Raw genomic sequence first — 18,531 nt, 5'->3', positions numbered from 1 at the left:
TGGTCGAAATTTACTACCACTTCTAATGTTTTTGCTTGGGTTAAAGCTTATCCACAAAAATCACCCTACAGGATTCGGTGGGTTTCCTCTGCAATTTTATTGAGATTGAAGCAAAACCTATCTTTTGCTCCTTCACGTCAGTCATTTCGAAATTTCAGACGCAACAGAACACAATGTAATGACTAGGTTTATTTTATGATCTTGTCATTTATTCTAGTATCACTAAGTAATTTTATACCGTCTTTTTTTTTTTTTTTTAACTGTCTTCAGAAAAGGACAAGGTTTTCAATTCAGTCCGTGTATAGTGTAGATATATTCACGCATAACTTCGACATTTGTGCACAGACTTTGGTGATTCCTTTTGGTTTTAAAAAAAATATACCTTCCCGGTCGCGGTGGTCCTATCTACATTTCTTTAGGATCTGATTGTAATCTTCAAAGCTAGACCAAGAAACACCTCAACGGATAGCAAAGTAACATGCTTATAGGCAACCATATATTCTTTAGCGTAAATATGGTTGCATAACATCACAGTGGTTGTACTACAATTTTAAACAGTAGGCAACACCTTTCGCTACAACTGCAAACTGAGAATCACACCGCGCCATCTATCGGCAAATATATTTCCCCACTCCTATTAGATGCTAAGCCGCTACAGTCAAAGTCTCCTTTTCACTTGGGTAGTCCTTATGGATAGTATCCGTGTATATTGTTTTCGAAGTTCTATCATTAAAATATTTCCTCAACAGATGTAGGTACTCTCATGACTGTAATCGGTGACGTATAACATAATAATAAACCATAATGACTGATGCACGCCACATATTTGAAGAGCGGAAGTCTATTTTAAAGTGGCACTTCAAGTTTGAAATGTCACCGAAGTTCAACGTCAGTGGAAGGCTGAGGTTTAAACAGAACCTCCTATACGATTGACAGTCACATTGCTTTGTGACAAGTTTGAGACGCGTACCCACGTGATATATCGCCATTGTGGTATGTCTGACTGCTAACCTTCAGTTAACTGTGCAGGTATAGAGAACGTGTGTTTTATTATACATGCTAATTTGCATAATTAAGGATAGTACTGTACACAGTGTAAAGTTTTCCTATATTATAATGTGTATATTTATTTTTGACGGACTGTGTATATTAACATTTTCTATCTAATGTATAAAAGCATAAATTATGATTGGAACAGCACATTTTGTAATTCTTGTTACTTTTTTTCTCATTGCAGGGTCAATGCCTCATCAACGTCGGAGGTGACGTGGTATATGTCTCATATCATCCCGACGAGTAGATGAGAAGGCGAATGAAGAAAAAGGACCCCAAATATTACGCTAGTATTTTACGAATTTTAAATACATAGGATATGTACATTTAAAATGTTCTTTATATTTGGCTTAAGTAAGTTCAAGACCGGATTTTCTTCGAAAAGTCATACGCAGTTATTATCAGAGTATTATCCATCGTGAGCTTTGCAACACCACAACTAGTCATACAATCAACTAACAATGTATTTTAACTTCAGTTGCGACTTATTAATTTCATGGGAAGTCTCACGTTAAACTATATGACTGCCTAATGTCTTACAACAGAGAAGTGAGATACCAAAGAATATATGATACATTTAATTTTCTAATGTGTATATTATAAAGTTGCGTTACCCACCTAACAATAAAGCAAAAGTACCTTATCTTGTTATGGAAACGCGCTCTCTGAAGCCCAAAGAAATAATGTTTTTGTTACACTGAAGTTTCAGTCACATACCTTTTAGACATTCGCAAATGAAAGCTTATGTTTACATCTTTTGATTTATGCAACATGGTGGGTGTGATAGCAATAAAGAAGCCCTGGACTTATATATTGTCTGCTGTAACTGAGATTTTTTGAATTCAGAAGTAATGCCACGCGTTCCTTATTCGCCAATCAGCGAGTGAGTCATAAAAACGCAAGGTTGTCAAGCTTAAAATTACTAATACTAAATCAAAGACTAACTGTTCTTAAACGCTGTTCGTTTTCTTCATTCATACATTTTGGCAACAATTCACCCACTTCAAGTATTATATTGTCTGTCTTGTTTTATGTAGTAACTTCTAGCATGATTTTCAAATAACACACAGGTTAAGGCAACAAATAGGGGACCAACCAGAAAGCTCGTAAATGCTGTGCTGAAGTAAGGACTTTCTCTGACGTATACGGTTTGAGTGAACTAGAGACACTGTGTATGGTATACGGACAAAATCTTGCGATTAAAACTTCGCCACCCAAAAATCTCGTTTAACAAAACCTTGGTGGTCGATATCTTGCTTGGACGAAGCATCGCCACAACTATTGTTTTTCAGTATTTGGGATATTTGGGATCAGAAGTGTTTATTGTAGACACTAGAATAGGTCTATCGTATTCCAAAAGTTGAATGAATTTATAGTTATAAGATAAATGGAAATAGGAAGAAATCTTATCCATCGAATCTATTGTAGTTAAGTTATTTAGTGAACATGAACTGCAAAGATTTTTTTTCCCTCGAAGGAAGTGTTATACCTAGAGGTCTGTCAAGTACTGCTCCATCCGCATCCGTACTTCATCTGCAGTCTCTCATCATCAGTGCCCTTATCCGTATATGGGATAACAGATACATATATATGCACTTATTTGTGATTAACTTCTAAACAATTATGATTTCAGAAGTTGTTTCTAATTATAACAATCCTAGATGGAAGTTTCAAAAACTATTATAACACAACATCACATATTTAAATCCTGACTGTGGTTTACCGTAGATGATTATGAATGTGGCGATACTTCTGGTTTTATGTAAAATCTTATAATGTGGGTTTACTGAAATTAGCAAATACCTATTGATTTAGCCCTGCTTCAACGGAGTCACCAGCCTCGCACGAAATCACGTGGGAAATCTGATCAGAAGATAGATTCAAATTGTATTAAAACCGCATAATAGGAGGTAATTGTACTTCAAAATATATAAAAGATACATACTTACAGAAACAATCTTATATTCTAGTACAAAATACAAAAAGTTTTGAATCCAAGAAAACATAGAAACAAATAAAACATGAGGACTCGTATGCAGCTTTTATCGTTAATTGCAAAAGTATTCTACATGAAATAATAACGCTTACAATCGGCTAGGTAAACATAATTTGTATTTCTATTATTTTGCATCAGCATTAAGAATTAGAATGATTAAATACTTCATATATTTGGTTTATCGAGTAATTACCATGAACTTACGGGGAAAACACCACATACTTCAATGTTTCCACGACATCTCGATACATACACATTCCATTTTCATCAATACTGCTTATTTAACTTTAAAATTTTGTATTCAATCAATCCATTTATATTTGTAGTGGCAGCACATTACGGAGAAAAGGAAAAGGGAAGTCTCTCCCGACCAATCCTTTAAATTAGTGCTGCATTTTAAATTTAGATACTTCTTTTCTGCAAAATTCAGCTTCTGTTTATTTACCAAGTTACCTGAAGTATTTATTTCCTTTTTATAGCACTTCTCCGATGATTTTTCGTTATATACTGTATATCCTTTTAATCACTCTCCAATTATAAATTCTTGAATCATTCAAAGATTTTATAGATTATTAATTTTGTTTGTTTATTAAATTCGATTCGAAAATATTTTAATTAAGAATTTATCTTTTGATACGGACTAATGTCCACATTACCACATACGAAAATCTTGTATAACTAATGCGGTGCTGCTGCACAATAGCGGGACATTTACACAATCTAATAATTGTATCTATCGCGTAGGTTTGTAACTTCTGTATGATATGATATCAATGAAATTCAAATTAATACTAAATACAGTCTTTTCGAATTGTAAATTAATATGCTTACTAAAATTAAGCACATCAGACAATCATGAAATTAGCGAAACAGAATACGGAGTAAGATCCCCTCAGTATTTCTGACAAGAAAATTGCGAAGTTGGTAATATGCTCAAATAATTTCATATTAAATTGTTTTACGTGTATCTCGTTACTTGTAAGACATAAGCACCTTTGTTCTGTACGCGAAGATGAAAAAAAAATAAAGATCATTGAGAGAATGAGAAAGGAGCATAAATTCATATAAAAAAAAAGGAAAGAAAGAAAAGAAAAGAGAAATCAAACGAAACAATTTTCTTGATCCGAAATGGTACTAAAACACTACTAAATAAATGGTACTAAGCACAAGAAGTCAATAATTACAGTACTTTGAAAAATGATCATAACAATCCGCAAATTCTTTTCACGAGAATCCGCAATTTTATCAGCCACCCGCAAAGAAAGTAAAATATTCACAGAATACTATTATATATCTGCGGATATCTGCATCCCCGCAGACCTCTACTTATATTAATCTACGCAGGAAAGTAACTTCTAAGCTAACTTTCATTTTCCGTTTTGTAAAATTAATAAAATTGCTTACTATGATCTATGTGTGATCTTTTATAACAATAATTATTATTTTCCAAGCGTACGTTGCAGAAAATCTCCTACTACTATTTAAATGTAATTATATGTTGTTTTAATACATAATACATACAGCAATACATTGAACATTCTATACTGAAGAAATTGTTACGGAGAGATTTCAGTCGGTAAGGTTCGTCCCTCGAGATTTTGGACGATAAGGTTTTGTACAAATGAGGTTGTGTCATGCGAGGTCTTGTACTCAGACTGGTCTGTTTGGATTTTGAGGCAATAATGTAATCACGGTTCCATTACAAAGGAACTGGTGATAAGAAACTTGTGACGTGACTGTAATTGTGGATCTGTTACATAGGCAGTGAGTAAATACCGGTATGGTTTCCCATTTTTCTTCACAATCGTGTTGTAATTTAGGCATAGATTAAAAGTTGCTAAATTTGGATATAACTATTGTAGTAGGTTGAACCAGAAAAAATCTTTGGATCCATTAACTATCAAATATCATTACCATAGTCACGTTTCCAGTTTCTGTGACAAGTTGCGACTTCTTGAGAATGTTCTTGACAAAATTTTCACTTGAATGATCTTGATTTCAGATTTTAATATTTTCACTTTTTAATAATGTGATAATAATAATAGTTCCAGATCAGCTTGATGTGTGTGAGAAACTTTATGTTAACATGGATGATTTACAACACTTCCCATCAACCAATGTAATTACCATTATCATTAATTGATATATTCGAAAAGAGAAATATGGAGCACTCAGTGAAACTCACTTTGTGTTCGCGTTGTATCGTAGTAGTGCATTGATTTGGTAAATAATACATCGAATTAAGTTGTATGTAAAATCAAATGGATCATTCCAAATACGTTTCGAGAGTTATTATTCACAATGTGGTTGCCACTGTATTAATTTTGTATGAAGTTCTCTTAGCACAGGGATGGGTAACTTGCGGTTCACATATGACCATTGAAAGATTTATATGTGACTTACAAAAGATTTTATAGAAATCCAAACTTGTAATTTCATCATGCACGCGAGGTTGATGTTTGAAGAGAATGGAGATATAATAATACTGATCTTCATGGAATATAAATCAAGGTACTTAGTTCGGGAATTTTGAGAAATATCAAATATATTGTTAAATTTTCTCTGAATATCTCCATTCATGATGACTGGATAACTATATCCCACACATTATTCATTTATCCTTACATTAATTATCTGAGATTTTTAACCTTTGGAAATTAAAAAGAAAAGCATCATCTGGATGCGGCAAAATATGTCAGTTTATATTAATTTGTGCTGGAAGTTATTCGTATGTAGTCTATTCATGTCTCTGCGTCAAAAAAAGTTGACGATCCATGTCGTAGCAGATGGTATTTTGTGTGTTGTAACATTGGTAGCTTTGCTTTCCACAATCTTAATACTTTTCAGCATAGTGATATTGCTTATAAACATCGTGGTTGGCGGCATTTTGGAAAAACCAGTACCACATAGCAATTGAGATGCTGGAAAATATTTATGTTGTGTACTATCGTACGTTTTTTATTTTTTATTATTTTAATGTAATTGCCTTGTTAAGGAGACAGATGTTGGGTTTCGGAGAAAGGACAGTTCGATACAGTAAAACTGTTTAAAGTATTCATACATTAAATTGTTTGCCATATATACATATACCATAGGCGCAGGTTAACAGTTAAAAGGTGCTAAGATTATGTTTTATACGATCCACGTTATTAACTTTTCCGTTTTCTAGGTGGAGAAGCATATAAAGTTCAGAAAGTACATCTAGAATATAGATCTACATTTTCGCATACGAAAGGTTATGGGGCTTTAGAAAACGTGTATAAATCTCTGGTTGTTTTGGTTTCAGGGGTTTTTGTAAATGCATTATGGGATAGATTTTTGTTGTATGTTCCATAATTGAAGCAGTACCTGGAAATAGGGCACATAAATAGGTCTGTCTTTTCTTTATCCGTCTGTTTAAATGAACCACCATATTTTATTGTAATTTATCCAAATTCTGTTGTAAAATTTCAATAGTGAAGGTCAGCAGAGCAGTCTGCAGGAATATTGCATAGCTGATTTATATACTCAAACAAAACTGTGAAGCTGAACTTCAACAGATGCCGTGTGACACATTTTGTTAAGATTAACTAACACGCATCTATTATGTTGACTTAGAATCCTAATCGGATGATTATATTCCTGGCAAATAAAAACAAATAAAAATAAAAATCTTGAAAGCCATTTATTAAAAAATATATATATTTTCACGTATGTCTATTCTTTTTCTAGCCCCCGCACTAATTATTATGAGTTTTGGGACTTTTTTCTATTTAGTGTGAAGAATTATTTACTTTTTTAATGTACTGTATTTAGTTTGTCTGTGAGTACTGAGGCCCAAAGTTCCTGGCAAATAAACTGTTGAAAATTTTATTTAGCTCTACAAAGTACTATATAAAAGTAACTGTACGGTTAACTTACAGTTATGTGAAGTGTCTACATGTTGTGTCAGAAATTAACATTTGTTAGTAGACTAAAAACTACACAAAAGGGAAAGTTTCATATGAAAATATCTTTACAACGTACTCACTCATAACTTCTCTCAATGTTCTGTGTAAGGGAAGACCTAGCATTTTTAAACACGCCAGACAGTTCCAGCAATGCGCTACTTGCCAACTGTGAAACCACTAGAATAAGTGACACCACAAAAACTCCAATTAAAAATGCTTTTTCATTATGTTTTATATTTTGCTATCTAACATTTTAGAACCACTTATATGGTGAATTATTTGCTTTAATAGTTACTGATAAAGCGCTTAAATCACTAAATACCCCGGAACCAAAAAGTCTGATTTTCTTGCAAGTTCTTAGTATATTTTATTTGTAATGAAACAAGAAACAAAAAAGGGGGAGAGAGAAAGATAAATAATGGGTTGAGAATAACTAAGTAGGGTATTTCTTATAAACAAGCTGAAATATCCGTTCTTCGCACGGGAAAAATATGTGTATGGAACCCCTTTTCCCTCTCTTAGGATCGCATTTCAATGAAAGTGTGATGTCAAAAATTCGTAAGATAATTATATTTGGTATTCGGTTTTGAAACCCCCCTAGCACCATAGTATTCGCCTTAACCCTTTAATTGGCAAGTATTGATAGCATTATCATTAAAATGTTTAGTTTGCTTTTATGGTTGAATCATATTTTTGTGAATATAATATACACAAGAAAGCATAAAGAACTAGAAATTAAACAAATTTAGTTCTAACACCTGAAGAAACAAGTGATGATGAGAATTACGTGTAATATAAAGCCAGATAACGTTACCTACTATCTAGTCATCTTGTGTATACGCTTTCGTAAAGTATGTTCGCTTCATGAAAGAAGGTAATTGAACCAATTGCTTTGGCCTCTGCAACCATATAATAATTTGATGCTGCATTTACCATTTCTTTTGATGTAATATTAGGTGATGTTTTTAATCGTTAGATTACTAGTACTTCAGGCTATACAGAGATATGGAAATGTTGAAAGAGTAGTAAGGGATACACCCTGTTTGTTTTATCATTTAAGTGTGACAAACCAATTTAATGCTATTTATAGTAGGCATTCTGATAACACTACAAAATATGCTTCCCAACCAACAGTCAATGTACATTAAAATGTTTCCAAGATGTATATCTAAGATTCCTTCGGAAACTTCGAACTTCCAGAGATATCCAAGTTAAAGATTTCGGATATGCTTAATAGATGTGGAGGGAATTTTCTTCGGTTTTAGATTAATTGATAGTTTCTAATGTAACGTCCATTTTCAGCATCGAAGTTGATGAGACGTGGGCTTGCTTACTGCGTAACTGACACGTGTAGACTTCAAATCACAAACTTCCATCGGAAATTAAACCCGTGTTTCCTGCGCCGAAGTCACATGTGTCAAATATGTAGCCACAGGGAGGTATTTACAGTTTTAGAGAAGAGCTTGCACAGCAAAGGAAGATATCCAACAAGTACTACGTAGCTAAGTGGCTAATGTGTGTGCTTAATACGCGTATGGTCCTACCTTCCACCGCGGATTGAATCCAGGTACTTCGGTCCTATTACCGAGTGCACTACTTGGTACTGCTCCTCGACATTGCATGCTTTGGTCAAACGCAAGCAATTGTTTGTAATCTACTTTAAATTGCTCCGGTTGATAAGTATCCGTTTAACTCAGATCAATCAATTCAGAGGTTTTACTGTACTTAACCTCAAGATAGTGCTTCTATCTATAATGTTATGTAATGTACTTCATGTAAACTATCATATTTGAAAGGATAATGATAATTAAATCTATCAATAACAACGCCAGAAGGGAAGCAACAGAATCAAAAGACCGTATTGATTTCATCTTCACCCTTAAACTTGCAGAATTTTAATATTGAGCACGATGCATTATAAAAGTTAAGTAAATTCAGGAGTTCAAAGTACGTGCTATCTGCAGGTATTGTGGAAGTGCACAAACAAATAGTACCATTATTATGCAAGTAATAAAGATAAAACCTTTAGAAAGAAAGAGCATGTGAAAACAAAAGAAAATGGAAAACAGACCTCTGAAATGGTTGTTTCTGCTACCATCTTCCACATTCTAATATACAAATTAACGTAATTTGCCATCGTTATATTGACAATTTTCTGAAAGCCTTATCATCGTTGCATTATACACTTGCTGGGCGAATAATCAAAACAACGACGAAAAGAGCATCTAGATAACATAAACCAGCCTATAAGTTTATATAAAAATTAGTACAGAATAAGAAATAAGTTTTGTTTGTAAGTTTATGAACATCTTACAGTAAAGCGATAATAAAAATATTATTAGGATTGTTTCGTATGGACTGATTTTATATCAATTGATTTGGGTGGAATATTTTTTTTTTTTTGAAATTTTATTATAAACTATAATTTACTTCTGAAAACTTACGGAGAAAAATAAGAAACACCAAAGATGTACCAATTCAAATCATGTTATCATGACAGTGTATGTTTGTGTCAGGTGTGGAAAGAAAGCGTATGCAGTACTTTCTTAACTTCTTTGGTTTTATTTGCATTAAGATTGAGCAGAATGTAGTGCAAGGCAATTGCAATCATAGCTTGAGCAGAATGTAGTGCAAGGCAATTGCAATTATAGCTCTTTACTTTTATTTTTTTAAAAATTTATTCCATAATAACTAGTAAACATGACAGTGAAAATCAAACGATACTTGGAACGATAAAAAATAAAATTATTCTTGCACTAAGTTCTGTGCAGATTTATCCAAGTAAGGTATACCATTTATTGAAGTGCGTTAATGTTCTGTATTAGCAAATAATTAATCAAATTAATCTAGCATGTATGTATCTGTATTGTATGTTGAAATTGATAAATAATGCATTGCATTAATACATAGCCTTCTTGGCATCAGGTTGTTAATGTCTCAAATTGTTAATGCGCAAAAAGATGAAAAATAAAATTTGCGTTTTTCGAATGCACATGCCAAGATATAATAAAAATATTGATTTTAACATATAATATTTTATGGGTTAGTTACGTGAAAATATATCATTAATTAGTAAATGATACCATTTATTTAAACTTAATCGTACATATCGTAAATTAGGATGGTGACAAGTCGTTGTGGTTTTAGCTGATAATGTCTTGTCCAGACATGTCTATTACCGGACACAGTATTTATTTCTTTTACTACAATGTCAGCGTTACTGTTTTCATTTGTTAGTGTTATTTTCAAGTTATTGAGGATGCAATGAGATTAAAGCACACATTTAAACAATATGCTTGTGCATTGAAAAATTGTATACATTAGTATTGATCACTTGTCAAATACGTGGGTCGTTCAATATATGTTTCCCTAAGGTGTAAAATATTTATTTTTAAAGATGCATTTGTAAACTACACATACATGTGTAGGTAGGTTCTTTCTCACCTCTCACATAATCCCCATTCAGATTCAGTTATCTGTCTCAGCGTTGCACTAATTTGTCCAAACCCTTTGCAAAAAATCTTTGGCTATTTAGTACTCTTCTCACATTCTGCTTTACTTCCTCATCTGTTTCGAAACATTCACCTTGCAATGAAGATTTTTACACCAGAAAAAGATTAAAGTAACTTGGTGCGAAATTGAGGCTGTATGGAGAATGGGTCAACCGTTCCCACTCTAATTCTTCAATTTTGTGTCGTACTGAGTGGGAGTGGGCGTTATCGTCAAGAAGAAACCAGATCGAATTGCGTTTCCTTGAAGTGTTGAGGTTCGATATGAGCAACCTTGTCTCCTGTCAACTGGTGATGAAGAAGTGAGGTGGAATGTGAGGAATGTGCTAAATAGCCAGAGCTCTGATTTTTTACCAAGGGTTTGGACAAATTGGTACAACGGTGAGACATATTCCTAAATCTCAGTGGGAATTATGTGGAGAAGTGAGGAAGGATCCACCTACACATTAATGTATAGTTCACAAATGTATCTTAAAATATAAAATTTTTACAGCTTAGGGACTTATACATATTGAACGACCCACGTATCTTTGCAGTAAGGCCTATAATGGTTTCGGAAGTTGACTACAACATAGCGATATTTATGCGCGATATTGTAAATGAGAATAAAGTACTTGTTGACGGAGTTATTTATATTAAAGATTTTGCAGACATTAAGAATGTTCAGTACCCGATATTTTTTAAAAGGGTATATGGTAAATTTTTCGTGACGTAAGAAAATGAGAAAAATAAATAAGTGAATAATGATGTTTGAAATCATTGTCTGAATGTTGTAGGAAAGTAATGTGATTAATATTATTGAGGAATTCAAGTACTTTGTTCTTCTCAAAACTTGGTGAATTTGCTCTAGATCTTTTAGGAACAAGTGCATAAATGAAAACGAATTATTGTTTTCCGATTACAAATGCTTCTGGATTAGCGAAACAGATTTAATGTAGAAACAGAAAAAGCTATAATTTGTGTGTAGTTGCATTTCCAGAAATATTTTCTACTGATATTTATAGCACTTGACAAAGATATGTAAATTTAATAATCCTTTGTAATGTCGATTTATTCAGTGGTGAATTATTTTTTCCTGATTTTTTTGTTTGTTTTCCTGATTTCTGAAACCTATCCTAACCTTGCTACTTTTTTTTCTGAAAAATCATAAATCCTTTGTCGAACTCTAGATTAAAATAGTGAGTTACAAGCCACAATCTTATATTTAATCTACTTGTGAATAAGTTATCAACTCTTTCACGAAAGTATTAAATAAAAATTCTTTTTTTCATAGAAGTTAGCTTGTAAATTTGTTGGGCTGTAGTAATGGCTTTTAGCTAATTTCGCCTCCTTATATATTAAGGACAGTTTTTGTTTTCGTCAAATTTTTAATTGACTAATTATGGCACTACCGTTAGTTCTTTTTCATGGCTCATGTCGCTAAGATTTTGTTGTCCGTTGTTCAGAATCATAAACCTTTCGCTTTCGCTGAATTTTTTGACAACATCTAGGTTACAGTTCAGTTCCTACTTAATATATGTCATACTTTTACCTAAAATTTCCTTTTCCTCACTATCTTCTTATTCTATTGTATTTTTAGTGTATTATTATTATTTCCATTGATCTTTCCCGAGACATTTTTCACATTTCTATACTTCTAATTCCTATGTGTCTTCACGTTTGTTTCTATGTTAAGCTTCTCTAGCTGTGTCGGTTTCACTTTGTAATTCATTATTCAATTTCTCAGTCTCATTTATCTTTTCCTCTTTCTTGGCATTATCTCTCTCTCTCTTTTTTCTCTCTTTTTCTCTCTCTCTTCTGCTTTTGTATCATATTCTCGTATTTAGATTCTGGTTACTGTTTCGTCTGTAGTTCGGTATTCGCAAAGAAGAAACTCTTTCCATTGTTTATTAGTACGTGTGCTATTTCTTTTAAATTTTAATACTTATTCTGAAATTTTCAAACAAATAGTGTTTTCATTCTTACATGTAAAGTGATTCGTAATTATTATTTTCAAGAGTTGGACAATCGCATTGTACGTCGTATTCAAAAATATTTGAAATTTCAATTAAAAAATATTTTCTACTTTTCCCTTATATGCTTTCTAGTTCCGCCGTAGACCGTGTTATGTTTAGACAAGTAGATTGGAAATAATAGTATTATGTTTAGATAAGTAGATTAGAAATGAAATATTTGAACGAACTACGGACGTAGCCTAATATTTGATATTTTTCTATTCGAACATAAGGAAAGAGGTTTTCTCAAAATGTGCCAGTAATTTTTGTTCTTCGAATTAGCTTTGAAACTGTATTCTGGGTGCCAATATCAATCAGTTGTAAATTAACTATTGTTCTACTTCACAATGTGAGGATAATTTTGAGAACTAAGTTATCCTAATTTTTTAAAATATAACTTCGGATATATTGTCCCTCTAAATTTTAGTATTTGATATCTTGGTATCTGCTTTTTTTTTTCTAAAGGTCTGGACATTTTCTTGTGAAGTTATTAGTTAAGACCCTTTTTCTTGCCTATAGGTAGAGGAGTGCCCGAACTCCTTCATATTACAGGTTCGTTCAGTCTAAAACTTATCTTTTTGAATAACATGGGATTCCTGAAATCACCGAAAGCTATATTGAATACGTTTTAAAGACGTATTTTGTAGTAGGCAGTAAACATGTTACGAGTCTATTTTGTTTATTGAGTGCTTTAAGAATAAATTAATATGCCTAAAACGATTCCTTTTGGTACCCCTGCCTTCCCTGCTGGTTTTAGTGGGTAGAGTGTGCGCCATTAGTGTACATGGACCCTGGTTCGATTCCTGATGAAAGATCGTTTATATTTAAACGGATTACGGTGGTTTAAGTTCCTCCTTAAACTGTAGGTTTTCTTCTCATATAGCCTTGGTCTTGTAAAGGGTCAGTAAACTGCAATGAACAAACAAATAAAACTTAAGTACCCTATTGTAACGTTTACGTCAAAGTATTAAGCTTGGCCATGTCAGGGTTGGAGAAATTATAAAGAAGTTCCCGTTACAATATTTGTGAGCTTGGAATCGTATCTTCCGTGTTAAAGGTTCATACAAGTAAGTAGCAAAATGTATCAAATTTATTCCGGTATAAAATATTGATTATTCTGAGAAAATCCTTGTGCTTGCACGAAGGCGGTCTTCAGAAACTTCCTGATGCCAAAGAGACGTTCTCTTATTATTTGTCAATTCACGTAGATCAGGGTGTCTATCGGTCAGGAATGTCACGAAAAAGTCACGAAATCAGAAAACGGTCATGAAAGTCACGAAATTATCTTTTGGGTCACGATTTTTTAAACTGTACAAATATAAATACAGATTGGAAAATTTTGTTCTACAAAACGTCAAAATTCACCACAAAAAATGTCTATGGTCGGCTTTAGACGCTACCAAATCGCAAGCAAAGTACGCTTCCATCGCATGGATGAAAATTCGGCCTAATTCGCACGCAAATTTGCTCTTGAAAATGTTAGGAAATTTTATGATTTGGTAAAGAAAAGGTCACGAAATTTCATTTTGGAACTTTAGTAGACACTCTGATTAATTGGTAAATCAATATTGTGTTAGATTAAATAAAGGTAAAAACAGTGTCGTTGTGAGTTACTTTGTGTTTTGTAACTAGTACCTGTTTGGACCAAAAATATTTTTCTACTATATCTATTTGTTAAAGTACTTTTTTCCTTTATTATCCGGACCCTAAAATAGGGGAACTCCACTCACTTGACTGAATCTCTGATGCAAAGCATTACTTCAAAACAAAATATAAACCACTACATGTGATCGATATTATGCAAATAATAACTATACTGAACTGTCCCCCCATATAATAAGGCAGCTGTATGTATTACTATTTGTGTACCATAGAAGATATCTGTGTATCACACTCATTTTATAAGAATGATGACTTTTAATACGTATATTTTACACTAAAATGAAAAAAGGATTGAAAAAGAAAATTATTTCTATTACTATGTACATTTTCTGTATTATAAGATATTCAATACGGAAACAAGAGTTTGGTTGTAATAATTTCTTTAGATGATATCTTTATGATGTACATTATTGTATGTAGTTGTTGGTAATTTGAACGTGTGTTCTTGTTATGTAGCTATATAAAGAAAAGTATTTATTAAAGACTGATGTGTATTGAATGTCCATAATAGTAATAAAAAAGTATTGAAGAAATGTTTCGTATTTATTTGAAGTATCGTTCGACATACAGAGGTAGTTTCCCATCTATGGTGACGATTTTAGCCTGCACTTACCTTAAGAGAAACCATCTCGCCACCATCAAAAGTGCTCTATTTGGTGGCCCTGCATCTGGGCAGTTGCCCGACAGCGAAGTTTCCACTGTAGGAGAGTGGCACGCAGTGAAGTCATGTCAATGCGCAACCATTCCTCCTGACAGGTTTACCATAGCCCTTCAACGCTGCGGGGTTTCCTGTGAGACAAGGCTCGTTTCAGGAGGCCGAAGACTCAAAAGTCCATCGATGACACCAGGGAACTTGATTGGAATGCCTGTGAATGAAATGGCACGAATTCCAGTTTCTGATGCCATTTGTTGGAGGAAGGGGCAGGTTGAGCTAGATGTGTGATTTGACACCTTGTCTTGATGTACCCACACACGATTCGTGTCCCTCCCGTAGAAATGGGGAATGTCATTGCGATAAACGGGTGTCAGGACGTTACCCTGATAATATTCTGAATTCATCTTCGTATTTTTGGCTACACGATGTATGGTCAGCTTGCCTTGGTACGAATATCCAGCAATTGAAAGTCCCTCGCACCTGTCGATCGATAAAAAAAATGCACGTGGCTTGTGACAGTCATCCAGATAAGCATATGCTTCGTCTAATGTTACAACAAACTTCCACTTTTCGCCGGCCAGGCACCGCTCATACAGCTTTAGACAGTTGGTGCGACGTTTCTGGATATGTTTTGGCAAGAGCTTACGAACACCGTCGCTTTACCAATCTCAAATCGCGGTGAATGATGGTGTGCACTGTCTTTAGTGATATCTGTAGCCGGTTCGCGAGACTCCTCTGTGTGGGTGGATTCTCCCTGGTAACCAAAGCCCCGACTTCCCCAATTCTAGCAAGTGTGCGGCTAGTGGCAGGGCGGTGGTTGGCCTGTTGAGTTGATTTTGAGTTTACGTCCCATTCAGCAGCGAATCTATATGAGACGTGGACCTACTGATTAACGTGGAATCCGAACCACATGAGCTCCCGCCGGAAATCGAACCCGGGTCTCCCACGCCAAAGATGCATACGCTAATCGCTTAGCCCGGGGAAGCTCGTCTTTGGCCTGTTTCTTGTACAGTTTGATAATGGCACTATAACTGTAGTTCACGTCGGAAATGGCAGTTATGTAGCCATCCTAATAAGCACTTATTTTCGGCGGCATTTGTCTTAATATGCACTTACTACACCTGTCACGCACAATCAATGGTCCAATGTGCTCACACTACTGGCAGTTACACAAGGTGTTTAATTTCGTCACCATAGATCGGAAACAACCTCTGTAGTTACGAATTTTCAACCCACGTGAGTATAGTGAAGCATTTTCTTTCTTTATTGATCTCATTTTTTTTTTTTTTTTAAATCTTCAGGGGCAGACCTAGTTATCTACATCACTGAGTTTTCTGTATTTAGTTGTTTTGTAGTATAGTAATTTTAATATGAAAATTAATGAAAATGATGGAAACATTCATAACTGATGAAATAATATGTTGGTCTGTATTGAAAAGCAAGAAAATATGACGGTAATAGTTGGCATGGCCAGCCCTGCGTCATGCTGCAAGTATGGAAGATCAGCTATATAGAAATTAATAATTACACTAGTATTGTTAATTAACTCTTATTTTAAGTGACGAAGTTAAATGTAAATGACACTTAAGATTCAGCCTTGTTTTACACTTAAGCATTTAATACAAAAACAATAACAAATACAAGAGAAAATATATGTAAAATACATATATCATGACAACTAAGAGAAAAAGAAAATCCTTATAGAGGAAAATATGCAAGAAAATAACTTCGAGGTGGTACTGATTACTGGAATTCTGCCACACAAAAAATGCTGTATTAGTTTTCTTAGACGCATTTTTATTGTATCAGGATTCAATACCATAGGCATATAGTACGTACTATAGACCATTTGAAATAAAAATTATTTTATTCGTTGAATTATTTAAATACACGAAAGTGTGTGTCTGAAATGAGGGAGTTTTAAGAATTTAAATTGATGATACAAGTACTTAGGTTGACGCACGCTCAAAACCCTGTAATTTTAAGTAAGCTCTGCTAGGAATGAAATGTTCTTAAATTAAACACTTAAATTAAACACTGTAATTGAGTTCCATCTGTTAAGGCCTGAAATTCAACATGATATTTCACAAACAGCCGTGTGCACCAACGAAGTTTAAACGAGCGTTCACTTAAACGCGTTCAAAATTAAATTTTCCAGTTTAAACGTGGTTCCCGGACTTTTGTTGCACCATTGAAAATCGAAGTTCAGTAAACCTCGTTTAAGTAAACTTCGGTCAATTTGTAAAATCGACTCTGATTGGTTGTCGTCTTTTCTCTCTGACCTTCGTTTAACAAAGTGACAAATGAAGAAAGCATACCGCGCGCCGGGGTTTTCGACTTTCGAGATTGTGTGCATCTCGAGTGAAAACATAAAAGAATGAAGTAATAAATTATACCTGTAATGAAAAGAACGAGTGATACTTGGTGTTGCAATATTGGTAGTAGATTTTAGATTAGATTGTAGCGTGTAGTTTTACTATACGGATCCATAGTATAAATAGTAGTACTAGTAGTAGTAGGAAAGGGTAGAAGTCCCGCAGGGGTTTGTTAGATTTGTTCTCGGTGCAGTTTTACTATACGGATACACAAATTGTAAAATGTATAGAAAAGTATGGGCAAGTCTTTAATTTGCTCATTTTATGTCCAGAACAGACCTAACTAACCCCTGCGGGGCTTCTAACCCGTTCCTATTATTACTACTACTTATACTATGGATACGTAGAGTAAAACTGCACGCTGTTCTCATTATCCTGTCATCTCGGTATCGACCATATATCCTATCATCCTCAATGTGGGTTCCTAGTATTTTCGTTACTAATAGCTACATTCCATCCCCAGTATATTAAAATTTGCCACCACTAAAAAATAAAAAATAATAAAAGAAAAAACCTCTTGAGTCCACTGATGGGGAAAATTGATTCAACAGTTATTCATATTTCATCGTGAAAATGTTATTCTAATGCCTTTTACATCCTTTTCCCTGTTGGTGTTTGCCTACAATTCCTAGTTAGCGTAGGTAAAGTTGAGGAGCGCTACCATTTATTCTTTCCATTTATGATCTGCATTTTTAGTTTCTCACCTGTCCACCAGCTACGCACACATTTATGATATGCTTGCAAACTTATATGTTATAAATACAATAAGTGCAAAAACCACACACGAATCTGTGCTAAATGGCCAAAACAACCGAAGTTTGTATCTATTCCGAGTCGAAGCAGGGCACAATTTGAGGGATCGCTCGTGATTTTGTCCGCGAAAGCAGGCACATTAGCGATGGTGGTGTGTGCATAAGAAAAGACCACAGTTTTAAATATCACCCTCCTGTTTTGCGGTGCAATTTCTCAAAATACATTCGTTACAGATGTAAGTAATCTGTGATTATAGAAACAGCGTTAAAATGTATTGTTCATAATGATGCAATTATAATGCAAAACTAGCTTGTAGTGATCACCTACTACAGATTGGTAGTATTTTTTGTACTAACTTGCTCTTCACTCCAGCAGATGGTTCTACCGAATTTTGACGCTTTTTTTTTAACATCTTCAGGTTAGATTAGAGCTTTCTTTTTACCAGAGTATGCACTAAATGAAGAGCTCCATTACTTTAGGATGGCTCAGTAACGTATAAATAAAGTGTGGACGTATAGCATAAAAACTACTGTGTATAAAACACAAACCAAGTTATGCTAGGTGGCCACTAAAAAGCACGAACGCTATCTAACCGAGTTGGAGTA

General features: G+C 34.0%; 1 protein-coding gene across 2 annotated transcripts in view; it reads left to right on the top strand.

The window, feature by feature from the left end:
* Nucleotides 1-14,670, top strand: part of LOC145681060 (C2 domain-containing protein 5) — a 244,052-nt gene extending 229,382 nt beyond the window's left edge. For both annotated transcript variants that reach the window (XM_081752409.1, XM_081752411.1), the window contains one exon: nt 1,238-14,670. In XM_081752409.1, the coding sequence (XP_081608535.1) occupies nt 1,238-1,300 (63 nt within the window). In that variant the 3' untranslated portion in view covers nt 1,301-14,670. The remainder of the gene's footprint in view (nt 1-1,237) is intronic.
* The last annotated feature ends 3,861 nt before the right edge of the window (nt 14,671-18,531 follow it).

The sequence above is a fragment of the Thermobia domestica genome, chromosome 3 (genome assembly GCF_964235325.1).
Source record: "Thermobia domestica chromosome 3, izTheDome1.hap1.1, whole genome shotgun sequence".
Lineage (NCBI taxonomy): Eukaryota > Metazoa > Arthropoda > Insecta > Zygentoma > Lepismatidae > Thermobia > Thermobia domestica.
This window is presented reverse-complemented; position numbering and strand designations above follow the sequence as displayed.